The 15,906-nt window shown below is 41.5% G+C and overlaps 1 protein-coding gene across 2 annotated transcripts; it reads right to left on the reverse strand.

The window, feature by feature from the left end:
- Window positions 1-614: 614 nt before the first annotated feature.
- LOC119647521 (alpha-soluble NSF attachment protein) lies at window positions 615-15,654 on the reverse strand. 2 transcript variants are annotated; one of them, XM_038048491.1, is made up of 6 exons: window positions 15,440-15,654; window positions 15,182-15,365; window positions 14,992-15,123; window positions 14,790-14,936; window positions 14,551-14,724; window positions 615-1,948 (listed from the first exon to the last, which is right to left on the reverse strand). In XM_038048491.1, the coding sequence occupies exons 1-6, from the start codon at window positions 15,520-15,522 to the stop codon at window positions 1,799-1,801; spliced, it is 870 nt and encodes a 289-aa protein (XP_037904419.1). In that variant the 5' UTR covers window positions 15,523-15,654; the 3' UTR covers window positions 615-1,798. The 2 variants fall into 2 exon arrangements, with proteins under 2 accessions (XP_037904419.1, XP_037904418.1); XM_038048490.1 differs by having other exon boundaries at window positions 15,434-15,650.
- Window positions 15,655-15,906: the final 252 nt, after the last annotated feature.

A 15,906-nucleotide genomic window follows, 5' to 3' on the forward strand; every position in this document is an offset into this window, starting at 1 on the left:
GGGTAGATATTATTAACTTTGATTTTTTAACACTTGAATATTTCAAATATTACTGCTTGGTATGAATTTCAAAACCAAATAATTTATTATTCGTACAGTCACGGACAAAGTAGAACCATGTAATATAATTGATGAACAATACTATTCGTTAAAACGATATTGTGAAGACTACTAATGTATTGAAGTAAATTGGACCAGAAGCATTATCTCCTTTTTATCTCCGTGCATTTAGATGCTAATTCGTGTATAAAGAAGCTGTGGATATCACACAATTGTTGTTTCCATTGGCATTGCTTCCGCTTGACAACGTATTGAAATTTAATTCCCATCGTATATTGGAATTCCAGTTTCTACAATCAATCACTCAACCAATAATGACACGACAGCTATTATTTATTAAATTTTATTCAATAATTCGACAGCGTTGATGGGAAGTATTAATCATTACAAATGTGTGTATTGTATCACTTGAAACAAATAATTCTAAGAGCGCTACATTCATCTTGATCGGCGGCCCTACATTCTTTGTGCTACTTATTCTATGTCTATTCGAATAGTCTTAAAGTACGTCGAATTCTACAAGGAGATAAGACAAATAAAATAAATAGTAGAGATTTTCGTTAGGAATTTTATTTATTACGAAACCCATATGATTAATAATAATATAGTATAGAGTTTTATAATATAATGTTCATTTTGGTTAAATGCTTTCAAGTTTGAACTCGCTCAATTTGAATGTTGCAGTTTAAATCCAAAGAAATTCCAATGGTTGTCTATCTATTCCCCACCGGTCGGCAGAGAATGCTGCTAATAACACTATCATAGATTATTAGGCTCCTATCCATACCCGATAAGTATCAATCCCTTAGGTTTCCATTCTGGTACATCATGGACACAGTTACGTATAAATCTGATGTGAATTAAATAATAAAGTACCAAGCAGTATTCGAATGTCACCTAACTGACTGATCACTATTGCTTCCAAACTACTGAATTTGAACATCCTTTTCCCTGAACGATTCATCAAACTGGCCATGAAGCACTCTTCTATCGAACATTTTACAAATTGAATATTTGATGACTACTAACAATTTAAGTTCAAAAATACAACGGAATATATTTCGTAGGAAGTAACGCTAATAACAAAAGTCAACAAATCAGGCATTCGAGCACATTTGCCATATAGTCCATAAGAACGCTAAACTATTAATTAAAATAATTGGAAAATATTTACAACAATGCAAACCACGAGAAACAACTCAAAAACTTGTTAACAATGCCGTTGTTCATATGCATAGTCAGTCGCGAAACGGTTTATCCACATTTCTCCTGTCATCTTTTGGTACTTTATTGCATAACTCGGAATCAAGTTATATAGTAGTCTGCATGCTTTAGAAGAGTTTATAGTGCGGTCCTTCATAAATGAACTGAATATCACAAAAATATGCAAAGCCGAGAATATATTAAGTGATCACATGCCTAGCAATTACTCGTATGTACGCAATATTGTTTAGTTTCAAGGAGTGAATTATTTAAATGTATGGAATAATCCTGTTTGCTTCAATTTATTAATTATATAACTTTCCCTTCATCTCTCCCCTCGCGAGGAGTAATTGTGGATATTTATTGTTTTCTTTTACTGTAGAACTAATTAAAACATTTTATTCTCTGCCGGAAGTATTTTTCTCAGAACATGAGTTTATTTTCCTTATTTTTCTTAAAGTGTCTTTACTCGATACCTCAATTACTTTCTATGTTTTTTTTTTTCTTTTCGTTTTGTTATTGAATGAATAAGTGTTTATCGCAAATCAGGATTGTCGTTGGCTTGCTTTTTAATTCGGAGTAAAATCGTTGTGTACCACGGATCCAATCGGGAAATGCTGTCATAATCTTTAACGGCATCAGTGAATCCTTCGACGTTTTGTTCTTCCAAGTGTTCACATAGGGTCTGAAATGATATAGGAAAAAAGCAACTCTTATTAAAGAGGTGATAACGAGGGATTTTTCTCAGAGATTTTGGCACTTCTCGTATGAAATATGTTTTGAATGACAAGTTAGACGAGGCTGAACAATCGAAAAGAATGGGAACATTTTGATAAAATTGAATGCAAGATTGATGCAGGATATAGTTTCTACCCAATGTTTGTTTATTTATTTAATTTAAGGAACCATAAGCAGGAAAGTGTATTTCTAATTTCGTAATGTCATAAGGAGGGCCTAGCTTAATTCACACTTAAAACCATTAAGACGGAGCCAAAGGAATCAATCCGTAGTAGTCCAATCATTAAAGGGGTCATCCCGCGTGTCCGATTCGAGGAATCGATTTTTTTGGCATCAAATGTATCTAGATATAGTGTAGAATGTATGGGCAATGATTGTTTAATATTCGAAGTCGTTCGGAAATCACAGTGTTAAACAGGAAAATGTCACATGCCAGGTTTATGTCGATCGCCATAATAAAGCGTGTATTTATCGGTTCGAATGACGGTCGCATGGCTTCGCTCAAATCATGAGAATTGAAGGCATTACATAAGTTTCTTCAAGAAACCTAAAGTTTATCTGCTGTACCCAAATTAATGCCGTAATCTTAAGTGATTTTATGGTTAAAAATTGCATTCTACTTTTTAAATGCGTTTTTCCCGAAACTACATATTGAAAATCTGAAATTACTCCCCATGCTTAAGATATTTATAAATATATAGTCGAAAATTCGTATTTGTACCTTTATCCAGTTCTTCAAGACCGATAGACATGAAATTCAGGGTGGGGGTACAGGGTGGCATAAGAAACAAAAGTTATATAGCGTCGAAGTGCGCGAGGGGAAGTGCCACACCCCGGGCGGAATTTTTTCGAAATAACCACAGAAATCGAATAAATAATCAATTCTATACAAAAAATGTTTAGTAATATTAAATAACAAAAAGAACGAATGTTTTTATTTTTTGTAGGTGCAACATTCATGATCTTGGTCTTTCGATGTTGTTTTTGTACGAAATTCAGGTATGTTTCAACGAGCCGGGATACGACACGTCTCATACGCAAAATTTTAATCACAATGAGCTGGAGCTCTGAGATGGTGGCGGGCAAGATGAACAGCAAGACCGTCGGCCAGATCAAAGACCAAATGGCCGAGGAGATTTTGGTTTGCTGGCCGTGATGCAGTAGGGGTATTCTCCAAGGCCATCAAACCCGAGTCTGCACGCAAACTCATCTGAGGTGGCTTCGTTCACGAAACCTTACCAGGTATATACTGGTACCGTGGGAATCGGGATAGAGCTCTGAATTTACATGTTTCAGGAGAATTCCTCGTTCATATACTATCAGCTCGGTTGTAACCTCCTAGTGGGAGTTTCATAGAGGCTGTGGTTACGTCCGAGCGGGCAAGAGACCTCCGAACCTCAAACGTGGAGCTGCGGTTCAACTCGGGTCCCATGCTCATTAGTTCAGTAGAGACTTAGATATGTCTTGCATCTACCTGTATGAATGCTGAGCCATGCACTCCGTATAGACTGATACCGTTGTTGCTTGTAACAGCGGGGCTCTTATTGTAGTGATAAAATCAATCCGTGTCTTAAGAAGATCGTAGGGTTAAGTCAAACCAATAATCAAGGACGTAACCACAATGAGCTGTGCGCAATGCAATATTGTATGCACTAGCAACCACTCTTAGGCAAATATGACGATTTTCGCCCAAAATTTCATTCACTTTTTTGACGTTTTCGTCAATGTTTAACGAGGATGGGCATCCGAAACGAGGCAAATTTGCTATCACTGTGTGGCCAATTTTACAATCTTTACATCATTAGTATGCCCAAGTTCCGACAGGGCAAACTCCTTAAAGGCTTTTTCCCAAGCATCACCAACGTTATTTCGCTAGCAACACAAAATACAAACGCTTTTCTCAAGAAGACAAATTCACGATGGTTTCCCCAATGAATAGTTTCACCGTTGTATGACTAAAAATAGTCCGTCGATTACAAAGAACACATTCTAACATTTATTAATTCAATCGAAATCAATTGCGTTTCGAAAATAAGTAAAAATTATGAAATATTAATTTATATGGAGAGCAAGAAATAATATAAATCAAGTATAGTTGGATTTATTCCACTATGCTAAATCCTACCTGATCTCTCTTGGTGACAGGTCCCGTGACAGGCCGACCAAGAAAATGCATCCAATGTCGTTAGAAACAAGATACTCGGATCGAGTCACCTCCGAAATGAGGATATCCACGATCGATATGGTGTTGCACCGATCGTGGAAAAACTAGGAGAGAGGCGTCTTCGATGGTATGGTCATGTAATTCGTCTCATTAGCACGAATTCACTTGCCAAGATTGATCTGAACATCGAAGTCGATGGTAAACGACTAAAAGGTCTGCCGAAACAACGGTGGCTTGATACGCCGGATGAAATTTAAAAGCCCTAAAATTGCATCCAGATCAGGCATTTGATAAAATAAAATGACGAAACCGATCAGGACGAGCCGACCCTGCTTGTGAACGGGACAAAGGCTGAAGAAAAAGAAGATTTTAAATTCGAACACGATTTTCGTGATGAAATTTTTGCAGCGTATTCTGGGATAGGAGCGAAATTAACAACCGATGCAATAAAAAAATACAATTCCGAAAACCTCATAATATGGTCTCCCCCCTTAAGCATTTTAATATGTTTTAATTATGATCACTCGAAGCGATTTGCTATCAATATTTCAACAATAAATATCCACTTTCTCTTTTTTTAACTTCTCTACAGAAAAAAACCTTAATCTTTACCAGTGGCCGCTTCGAGGAATCCAATTAGCGCTGTGGTGACACAAACGGCTAAGGCCATAATATGGAAAGGGCAAGGGGAGGAAAAGCAGCCGGGTTCTCTGACATCTTCAGAGCCAATTCGTAGCATTTAAAAAGAATAACAGCTTCCCCACCGTAGTTTCCGTAGCCTGCCTCTAGTTAAGATTGGGCAATCATAAAGAAAGTGCCGCAATCCTGTACACATTTACGCGCGTGTGGCAAAAAGCCTTCGCGGTAGGGTCTTAATAAGACCAAATCCACCTTGATTTAGCACAAGGTGGTGAGCTTTCGCTCCGGATTGGTTCTTTCATTACCTTCATTTCAAACAAAGTGAAAGAAAGAGACGAAGAAAGTGGATCTCCCCACTATAAAAATAAAGAAAGCTTTGAACTACTTCCATTAGAGTTGAAGAAAAAGGTTCTATGTTTATTGCATGAATTAGCAGTGATGATTTCAATTAATTGCATGGTTATCGACAAATCACTGTTGAAAATTAATGACCTCAGTTTCGTCCAGGGCAGAGGCAACTCATCAGATGCTGCCTCACCTCTGCCCTGGGAGCAGCGTAACCGAAGTGGTTAGAAGGTGATCTTTGCTCTCTTTCATCAATTCAAAAACACGTCATGTGTATGAATTATAACGAACACAAATCTACCTTGTAAAGCTTTTTTATGCCTACGCCGGCCGAGGCTAAACTAAAATTTTGTTTGAGAATCGAAGAATCGAAGTCCGCCATCCACTTTTGAAAAGAAACGAAATAAAGGAGGAGTTACATTCGACAATAATGTATCGCAAGGATACCACCTAAAACTTGTATCTCTCCTGTTCACTCTTTTATGGAGTATATACTATCCACTTCGTCACATGAAGTCTATCATGTTTTTTGGAACGGTGCTCTTTTCGTCAGAAAGTTAAAATTTTGTCTGAGATTATCAAAGCTTAAGTCCACCCAATTACTGGCCTATGCAGACGATATCGACATCATGGTAAGAACGACCCGAGACGTACAAACTGCCTTCATCCAGATCGAGCAGACGGTGCGAGATCTTGGGCTGCACATCAATGAAAGCAAGACAAAGTATATGGTGGCAACGTCAGCACCAAAAACCAACTAACCAACCAACAACATCAAACTGCACTGGTCAAACGGGAAGAATAAAGATAGGAGAACACAACTTTGAGACCGTTAATAATTTCTCCTATCTAGGGTCAAAAATCACAACCGATAACAGCTACGATGATGAAATCTGCGCACGGTTGTTGTCGGCCTGCAGAGCCTATTCAGCTTACAAAAACTATTCCGCTCGAAACGTCTCACCATAGGGTCAAAGCACTTACGGTACAAAACAATGATCTTGCCAGTCATCCCGTATTGCTCGCAAACTTTGGTTCTTAGCAAAAAAAATTGCGAACTCTTGGCCGCGTTCGAGAGTCGAAGAATTTTAGACCCACTACATGAGAATGGACGATTCCGTAGCCTACATATCCACGAAATCTATGAGCGATACCATGATCGTCAAGTTCTGGATAAAATCCGGCTCAATAGGTTACGGTGGGCGGGTCACTTAATTCGTATGGATGACGATGAACCAGCCCGGAAAGTCTATAAGGGCAATATTTATGGTAGAAAAAGAAGACGAGGCAGACCCTGCCTGGGATGGAGCGATGGCGTAGGCCAGGACGCCAGACAGCTTTTAGGAATATCGAATATCGGCGCGAAACCGGGATGTCTGGAGATCCTTTTTAAGGCAGGCCTAGATCGGACACCGGTTGTTGCGCCGTTGATGACGATGATGATGATTATCAAAGCTTTGTCGGGACACAACTAGAGTCTCCATTATGAAGTGAATCTGAGAATTTGCCCTGGGCTTCGTATCGACTTCCACTTTTGATGTATGGGTATATCTGGCCAAAAAATATATATTAATTTATTGCAACACAAGTCAGGAAGTGCGTAGGCCTCTAAGATTCGGCGAAATTTGCCTATAATAGCAATATTCCATACTAAAAGTCAACATAACCAAAAATTCTCCATTGAAGATGAACATATCAAGAAAATGAGTTCCGCAACACACTGGCTTCGCCTGATTTCCAAATGGATATATAAGACCATAAGACTAGTTAAAGTGAAAGACTGCCGCCTCCTATATAGCCCGGCACGCAGCGGCATTGACCTGATCATCACAGTACAATTCGTTGCAAATGGTAAATGTGTTTATTTACCTCTGACAACGGTAGATATATGTAAGAACATAAATGACCATGATCAAAAGTAAGGAAATGAAGAATATAAACAAAACTCTATAACACCTGCAAGGGAAGTACACAGGTGTACTATCCCTCCTGATGCTGCTGAATATCGTCATAGGTAATATAAGTGAACACACTATTAGTCGTCCGGGCTCTAGAAGACAAAAAAACCGAAAAAAAACAACAAATGGACGGTATACAAATACAAAAGTGGTGAATGCAAAGCACAAAGCTAACCCTAAAGTGGCAACCATTATTTACCACTACCATATTTCTTTACACTGCAGGATTTTGGAAAGCCCGCTGTGTGGAGATGGGCAAGCCCGTCGTTGACATCCACTAACCGTACCTCAGTAATGGGAAATTTGGCTACAGTGGCATGTAATGCACACTGGATCTTTTTAGGAAAAACTCCAAGCTTCCGAAATCAACACCACCGCAAGAATCGGAAAGAGATGCGAATAGCACGATAAAGTAGGTGAAAAAGTGAACAATAGAAAAAAAGCTTTTTTACCGAAGGAAATTGAGCCCACGAAAATACCCGCGGAAGTAGGCAGCTTCTCGACAGCGGCCTCAGTATTTCGTAGTTGTGAAAGATACCAGCAACGATCCACTCGAACAATGGAGTTAGTGAACAAGGAAAGAGGATTTGAGGCGGGAATTAAATAGATTCAGCGAAAAATCAATGGATAGTTTCTGCGGCAACATGGAAAAGGTGTTAGGGGAACAAGCTGAGGATAGAGTTGGAAACTAGGAGTTAACAACCTAGGCGTGGTTGCTTCACGGGAAAATATCTGGGTTAGCTCTAAGGAGTAATTCAAACTTAGCAAAATAGAGAAGAGTACACCGATAAGAAAGAAATCTGGACACACACAAGCCTTTATTTTTTGAGAGTCGAATGTGGACGTGGTGGTAATTTGTTCACCCTATTGAAATTATGATAGCGCTACTTAAATGACGTCATGATATACACATATTGAAGCCGAGCTATACAAAAGACAATGGCATTCCCGGTTTTATTAGGACAAATTTAAAATTCTAATTGAAACCTTTGCGGAGCTGACCATCGCATTGGCTATCGTTGGGTGTGTGCCAACCTTCCGAGGTAAAAGGGTAGTCTCGATCATCAACTTGACATACCTCAGTACCTCGCTTAGGAGAGCCACAGTTACCACCAGAATATCTTTCTCAACATTGGAATCGGAGTAACCATCAGAAAATCGAAATTTGTTGAAACCGCAAAATCTCGACACTGAGATCATCGTTTCTGCAAATGAAGAGAAAGAATACCGGGATCCCTGAAGTAATTTTAGAAAAGCCACACGAAGAAGCAACCGAGATGGTTATATGCAACTCTTCTGTGATACTTAGATATACATACTCATGAAGTGTGGTCAAAGATCAGTTTAAATAACATGGCAGCGGCCTTCATTGAAAATAATTACAGCTCTTTTTCCGCAGCAAGGGGAGTTACTCCTTGGAGAGACTTAATAGGCCGAAACAGTCCATTGTGACGGAGCTTCCACTCCTTCCTTCCCGAGAAGCTGGCACTCCTCCTCTACTCTTCTGCGTCAAGTGTTCTTGGGCTGATCCACTCGTCGATCATCTTGAGAGAGTGGGTTCCACTGCATTTCGTAGCCAGAAATACAATTGTCGGTCTTCCTTAATGTGTGACCTATCCACTTCCACTTCCGCCTTGCCATCACATCGCGTACGGAGGGCATAATACCATAGATATTCCCCTTACAGGCTTCGAGCTAAATCATCCGTCCACCGCAATATATTGAGCCGTCGATTCGTCGTTATATAGGCTAACAAAAATTCTTCTAAAGCATTTTTTCCCCGAACGCAGTTAGAGTTCGCAATTTTTCTTGCTAAGAACCCAAATCTCTGAGGAATACATGAGGACTGGCAAGATCATTGCTTTCTACAGTGAGCACTTTGACCCGGAGTGGAGCAGTTTAAACTGGAATAGGCTCTATTGACTGCCAACAACCGTGCGCGGATTTCGTCGTCATAGCTGTTATCGGTTCTACACATGCTAGGCAAAGGACTACCAACAACCCTAACGAATGCTTCTCACACAAAATGGCATCTTATGACTCCATGATCATCTGAATGTTCTAGTTGCCACTTACTAAACAACGTTACGGCCGGGAGCTTAATTTCATCATTGAAAGAGCTTAATTAAACAGGTTCAAAACTTTTGCGTTTAATCCATATTAAACAGGAAAAAAAAAACCTAACGTAGTAAGACAAACGAAAAAGCTCGTGGACACGAAGTCTTAAAAACACCTGAGGAAGACAGAGCCAGACAAAGATGAAAACGTGGTAAAATCTGAGGTGACGGAGCACATCTCGAACGAAGGTCACCACATCTCTAAAAACCACTTAACTGCGTTTAAGGAAATCAGACAAGTAACCTGCAAAACATCAAAACACTGTATGTGTGAGTAAAAAAACTCTCGCGTGATTAGAAAAATGTCAACAGCTACACATGCCTCGTAGCTGGGCAGGACCAGACGACAACAGTGTGAATGGGAGGAAAATAAATTCCCACTGAGAATATGCGGTGCGTATAGAATTGATAGACCAGTAGCTACTCTAGCTATGTACTGATGAAAGGGGTAAGTTGCTCCCGAACTATATATCTACATTGAAAAATAAAAATTGTAATTTGGAGGAAGCTACTGGTCTGTCAATTTTAGAGTAGACTACAAATAACAGACAATATCTAATCTCTTAGAAATGGTGCACATAGAATATATTTGGGTGAGGGAAGGTGTTTCACGGCGGAGAAGATCCCTTTAGATCTTCTAGCGAATTGAGTGCACTGTATCCATCAGAGAAGAAAGACTACGCAAGATGTGAGAACAATGATGGGATAATTAAGAAAAAAGCGGTAGGAACCTTATACTGATCTTTGATTGATTGATAAAGGGGTCCAGCGAAGACACGGAGATTTGAATTACCACCTGATTTAATCCCCTACAGGGAATGGTGGTTGTTTCGAGTAAGCTACACGCGAGGACCCGAACCACATTATGTTCCATTGTCTGAGGTTCATGGGCGAGAGGATATAAGCCGACGCCTTGAAAGTAGACACATGATCTCATAATTTTTTGATCACAATAAACGCCACAACCTAAAAGAAATTCCAAAAGGGGGGAGGGGGCTCTTATTCTCCCCGATAAAAGAAAAGCCATGGTAGCCAACTATGAAAAAATTAAAAACCTAAAGTACAAAAGAAAACAATAGCACTTCGATCATGACGATCCGACCCTGAACTAAGACTCAGATTCTCCACTTGTTCCTTAACGGCGAAGCAGTCCCCTTCTGTCAGCACTCCTGACCCCGGGCTACAAACGGCGCCACTTGCTGAGGCTAAAGTCTTGCCTACGGGTAAGCATCTGTCTTCGGGCAGCAAGCAGCCTCCGGGCAAATGGTCTTCGAGTAAAAAGCCTGCAGGCAAACCGCCTCCGCGGCCAAAGCGGCAGCAATCTTCTAACGTTCACAACTCTTCGGCTCAAATGGCTGCAAAAAGGGTTCGACCTGCAACGGCCAAATTTTCATTTGCAGCCAAGACTATCGAAGCCGATGGATGGGTCTTGTATGACGACACCAGTCGATTCGGTTACGATACAGAGCAGTGCGAGCAGCTTAGGAGGAAACTCCTCCTAGCTGTAAGTACTGCATCCTCGTAAGGGATTATACTACGATTTGAGTCGGTAGGTGTATACCGTAAAATGTTGCCTATAAACTTTGCCGATGGAAGCACAAACGAGTACTGGTCGTCCTTCAACGATGTGTGACAAGGTGCGCGACTGACCCTGAAGAGGATTTACGAGCTGCCATCGCATAACCCTCCACCTGGATCCTGTTAGGCAGCAAAGCAGGAGGAAGAGCCGACAGACCGGGAACTTTTTCATCAAAGGGGACGGCATCTTCATCTGAATCGTAGATGAGATGTCATATATCTCAGATAAATTTGAAGCATTGTAAAGGGGCGACTGCACTTATCAGTTGTCGTATCAATAGCTGCAACACATACAGGCTCATACAAGAACCATGGGTTCTTGGTGGGGAAATTAGGGGCATAAACATGCTGACTTGTTGTATGCTAATGGAAGTGATAGACCCCGTTCCTCCATGGTTTTAAAAGACCTCCAAATTATCTTAGTTAATGACCTATCTGATAGCGACACCACCGACTAAACTGACCATAAAAAGCAAACAGGGAGATAAGCAGATTCTATGCTGCTCTGCTTATTTCCCTTATGACGTAGATGAAGTTCCCGGTGGAACAACCAACTGGCGTGATGTGAAGGTTATACCTCTTCCTAAACCAGAGAAATGCACCTACACAAGCGCAAAAAGCTTCCGACCGATCAGTCTAACTTCCTTTCTACTAAAAGGAATGGAAAGGCGCGTAGATCAGCCCATAAGGGATACATACATCTTTAGGTGGCTACTTCACCGTACGCAACATGCCTACCAGAAAGACAAGTCCAAGACAGCACTCCATGAGCTAACGGAAAAAATTGAGAAGGCGAAGTCCGATAAAGAATACGCCGCGTTCATGGACATCGAAGGCGCATTCATGAAGATCGAAGGCACCTTCAATTATGTCTCAGCCGCGGCGATTTGTAACGTGGCAAGACAACGTGGAACCAGTTAGACCCTTCACATACTAGAGTGGAGAAAAATCCACATATTGGTCGGAGAGAAATCTATTGAGACAGAATATCTTTCAATTGCCCACAGGGAGGAGTTCACTCTCCTCTGTTATGGCTACCTTGCTAAGACTCTGCATAAACATTCGCGGACGATCTAGCCGCAATAATTATCGCCAAGTTTGCGGACACAGTATGTGACCACCTGTTGGTGCCACAGTTGGTGGCTCCATAATAGACTCACGGTGGACGCTAGGAAGACTAGTTATGTTCATTGGAACGTCAGGTGGAGCAGGTACACACTACCCACTTAGCAAGGGCGGAAATCCAGCGGAAACAGTCAAATATTTAGAGGTACATCTTGACTCCAAGTTAACGTGGAAGTACCACATCCCGCAACAATACCAGAAATCTTGCAGATTGCTCTGGTGCTGCAGAACTACGATAGGTAAGCCCTGGGGACTTTTACCAAACGGATCCATTGTATGTATACATCCATAATAAAACCCATTTTGATGTATGCACGCATGGTCTGGTGGCTGAGATTAAACTTTGCTAACACCAGGAAGTTGCTGACGCAGAGTCAGAGGCTTGGTTGTCTGAGTATTACTGGAGCAATGAGTAGTATGTCGACCGCGGAACTCGAAGCTATCCTTAATTTAGGTGAAACGGAAAGCAGCTAACGATGCATACAGGCTTGATACTATTGACGTGTGGAAAGGCGGGCAATCATACGGCCTGGAAATTTCTTGGCAAACATCAGGTGGCTCTGATGCCCGCCGATTATATGGTTTCCAGATGCGTCTTCGGAAAAATGACGGCCATATTGTAGGTGGAGATACATGCCATTTCATAGGCAGCGGAAGAATGTTTGCGACAAACATAGAGGAGTCGCACCATTCGAAGCTGTTCTGACAGTCGGGCAGCATTCTCAGCACTAAACAGTCACGACAAATCAAGCCAGTTGGTGTGGAGTTGTCATCAGGTGCTGCTGAAGCTTGGCCAGCTGAACGAAAAATTCCTGATATGGATACCAGGGCACTCAGAATCAGCATTTGGCATCCGTCCATCTACTGTCAAGTCTACTCTGAAGGGAGAAATTGCAAGGATTTCCGCATTTGAATGAAGAACTCTTCTGCCGGCAAGCGAAAATCCTTGTGAAGGAACCCGAGACCGCTGGAGCGGCATTTTTGTTATCCCTTAAGAAGTGGCACATGGAAACCCCATGAAAAACTACCCCATGGAAACAGTCGGAGTGGTGATCTCGGCCATGTGCAGCCAATGTGAGGAGGAAGAGACGACCGTGCATTTCGTATGCAGCTGCTCGGCATAATCAGAACTCAGACGACGATACTTTGGTAACGTTTTCTTCCACGTAGAGTTTGCGCATTCTCTGTGTCTCGAGAATGTTCTCAGACTCGCGAAGGCCTGCGAACGCCGTAGGCCAGAGGCCATTGTATAGCCGATCACCGGGGATAGTACTATGAGCCTAACAAAGCTCAGAGTGCTTGGAGCTGCGGCTCCCCCCACTAAACTAAAACTACTAAGTAATCACCGTGACTTTACTCTCCGGGGGGGGTTAAGAGCGGGTCGCGGGAATAGCTTTAGTGATTGAAAATCAAAAACACTGCTGCGTAGTGCCTTCTTTTCACGATTTCCGCCTGCATCCATGCAGAAAAAATGCACTGAGCGCTCTGGTCGTTCATGAATATATGGACTTTAGTAAGTGTGCAAATTCTTAGTTGAAAAGAATGCTACCAAGATATATTGCTTTCAAGTCCTTGAGACGGTAGTCTGTGTGAAATCGCAGTCAAATAATGGAAGAATGGTACTGCAATTACTGTTTCTTTCCGATAATCAATAATAGCTAACTGCAGGCCTTCTTACATCCTACCGATTCCATCAGCTGACCTAAAAATTTACACAGTCCTTCATTGATTATTGCTGTATTGACTTCGGCTCAAAACAATCAAGAAAATTGAAAAAAACAATGTTTAATAATTTAATGTTTAATCCGCACGGAAAAAAACTAAGAATGATATTTTTCATTTTAATTGTGAATAAAAAGAAATTTGTTAGCACAATGCAAACTAAAATGACATCCCAGTTGCTGACTGCGCGAGACTGCTCTATCTTAGTCAAATATTTTTTTCCAAACATATTGAAGTGAACAAGATATGAAAGTCAAAGAAATACATCTGTTCTCTTGTCACAAATTGACGGCGACATCGATTTCGCCAGTCCGTGATGCAATTTGATTTTCATAAAGGCGTAACTTCATTCGGGCGAGCGCAGGCAATGTTTGAGATAAAATGCCTGCTTGACTTCAACTAAAAGTCATATTGTTAGGTACTTCAGGTATTTCACTAGGACATGAAATATGTTTCACCAAAAACCATTCAGTCGAACAAGTTATCCCTCAACCCTGACGAAATCCAGTTTTTATGTTCACAGGCAGAGCGTGGCCAACTTAGTAAAATTAATCCGCGGCACCCAACGGTTGACTTGTGGATGCAATCGCGGCAAAGTACAACTTTCGGTCATGGTACCGTTTCCGGAGCATCAAATTTGTCACCGTCAACTGCACTATCCAAAAATGGACTTAGTCGTAGCGAAGTACAATTTACTATCTTTAAATTTTCCGCGTAATTTCACCTCGAAGTTTATTACGGCAGAACTTTTGTCGCATACGTTAGTCATAAACGCTTTTTAAACAAGCGCTTAAGTTAGAATCCATAAAACAACTCAAGGTTTACCCAGCAACCAATTCGGCTTTCTAGCTGGCTTTCACCTAAGAGAATAAAAGCAATCTTATCAAGACATGGAGCTTACCTTGATAAACTTGTACTCCCGCGAGTCTTGGAAGGCCGGATATTGCTGTGCGTATCTTTCCAACGCGTGCTGAGCATTCAGGATGTCTACACTTAGGTGGCATAACGCTGCTCGGAAGAAGTATTCCTTCGCGCTATATTTCAACAGGGAACTTTCAAGGGACGAGGCGGCGACCTGGAAGAATATTTGCTCCAAATACAAACAGATTCAATGCAGAAATCTCAATTAAGCCCACTTACTTGCTCATAAATCTGGATCGCTTTATCGTATTGCTCGAGTTGAGCCGCATACTGTGCTACTTTCAGTAGACATTTATTTGCGGAGCTAAGTGATTCCTCGCCTTTGAAGTAGTCCGCGGCTTGCTCGTAGTGCTGCACCGCGCGTTCCTGTAAAAAATGCAATAATTACCCGTCCAGGACTCGTGGAATAGTAAGCGCTTACCAAACCATTGGGATCAGCCTCGTACATCTCGGCAATGCTCTGGTGGTGCTTCGCAGCCATAGTGAAACGCCCCATGTCTGTATAGATTTCGATTGCCTTCAGCAGGCACGCTACCGCCTCCTCCAAGTCGTTCTGTGGGAAGGCACATTTCCGTCTCTTGCATGTAAAGAAATAATCAAAGCGAACTGACCTTCTTGTAACAATTTGATGCGTCAACATAGTTGGAGGCTGCGTCATGACGACTGCCTGCCTTCGCATGTAAATTTGCAGCTTCGCAGAAGGCCTGTCCTGCCTTAGCCCAATTCTTCGACATCTTGAACAGATTGCCAGCTCGCTGGTAGCATTCAATCGCATCTTCAACCCTATTAGATCCTCTACAAAGTTCGCAGTCGAAAGTAGAAACAAATTAGGGAACAGCGCAAATCGTAAAAATGGGTCTCACCCGAACAATGATCCCAAAAATCCTCGTTGATTCAGCTTCTTCTCGGCCTCAGCCATGAGCTGTATGCCCTTTTGCTCGTTGTCCGACATTTTCACGGCAGATATATTCACCAGGAATTTACGCTTTCTCCTCCGATTATTTCGCCAGCACAGAACTAGTCACAGACCAAAGAAAACTCAATACAAGATAGCCGAGATATCGATTGACAAAGTGCTTCGTCGTTTTGCCACGGGGGTGCGGCAGCAGCGATGTGCATTGGCTATGCGCATTTGATCGCGTTTAATGGTGAGCGCGATTTTTGAATGAAATCGCCTTCAACATACTCCTACCCCACTTGGGAAGCAAATTTATGTGTTCGAAGTTAGCTTTCTGTAACTTTTCACTGGAGTGATTACTTCGTTTCATTATTCTTCCGTCACAACTCCTTAAAATGTTTGCAGTGTTCAACCTTGATATTGGTGAAAACAGCTGTC

The sequence above is a fragment of the Hermetia illucens genome, chromosome 2 (genome assembly GCF_905115235.1).
Source record: "Hermetia illucens chromosome 2, iHerIll2.2.curated.20191125, whole genome shotgun sequence".
Lineage (NCBI taxonomy): Eukaryota > Metazoa > Arthropoda > Insecta > Diptera > Stratiomyidae > Hermetia > Hermetia illucens.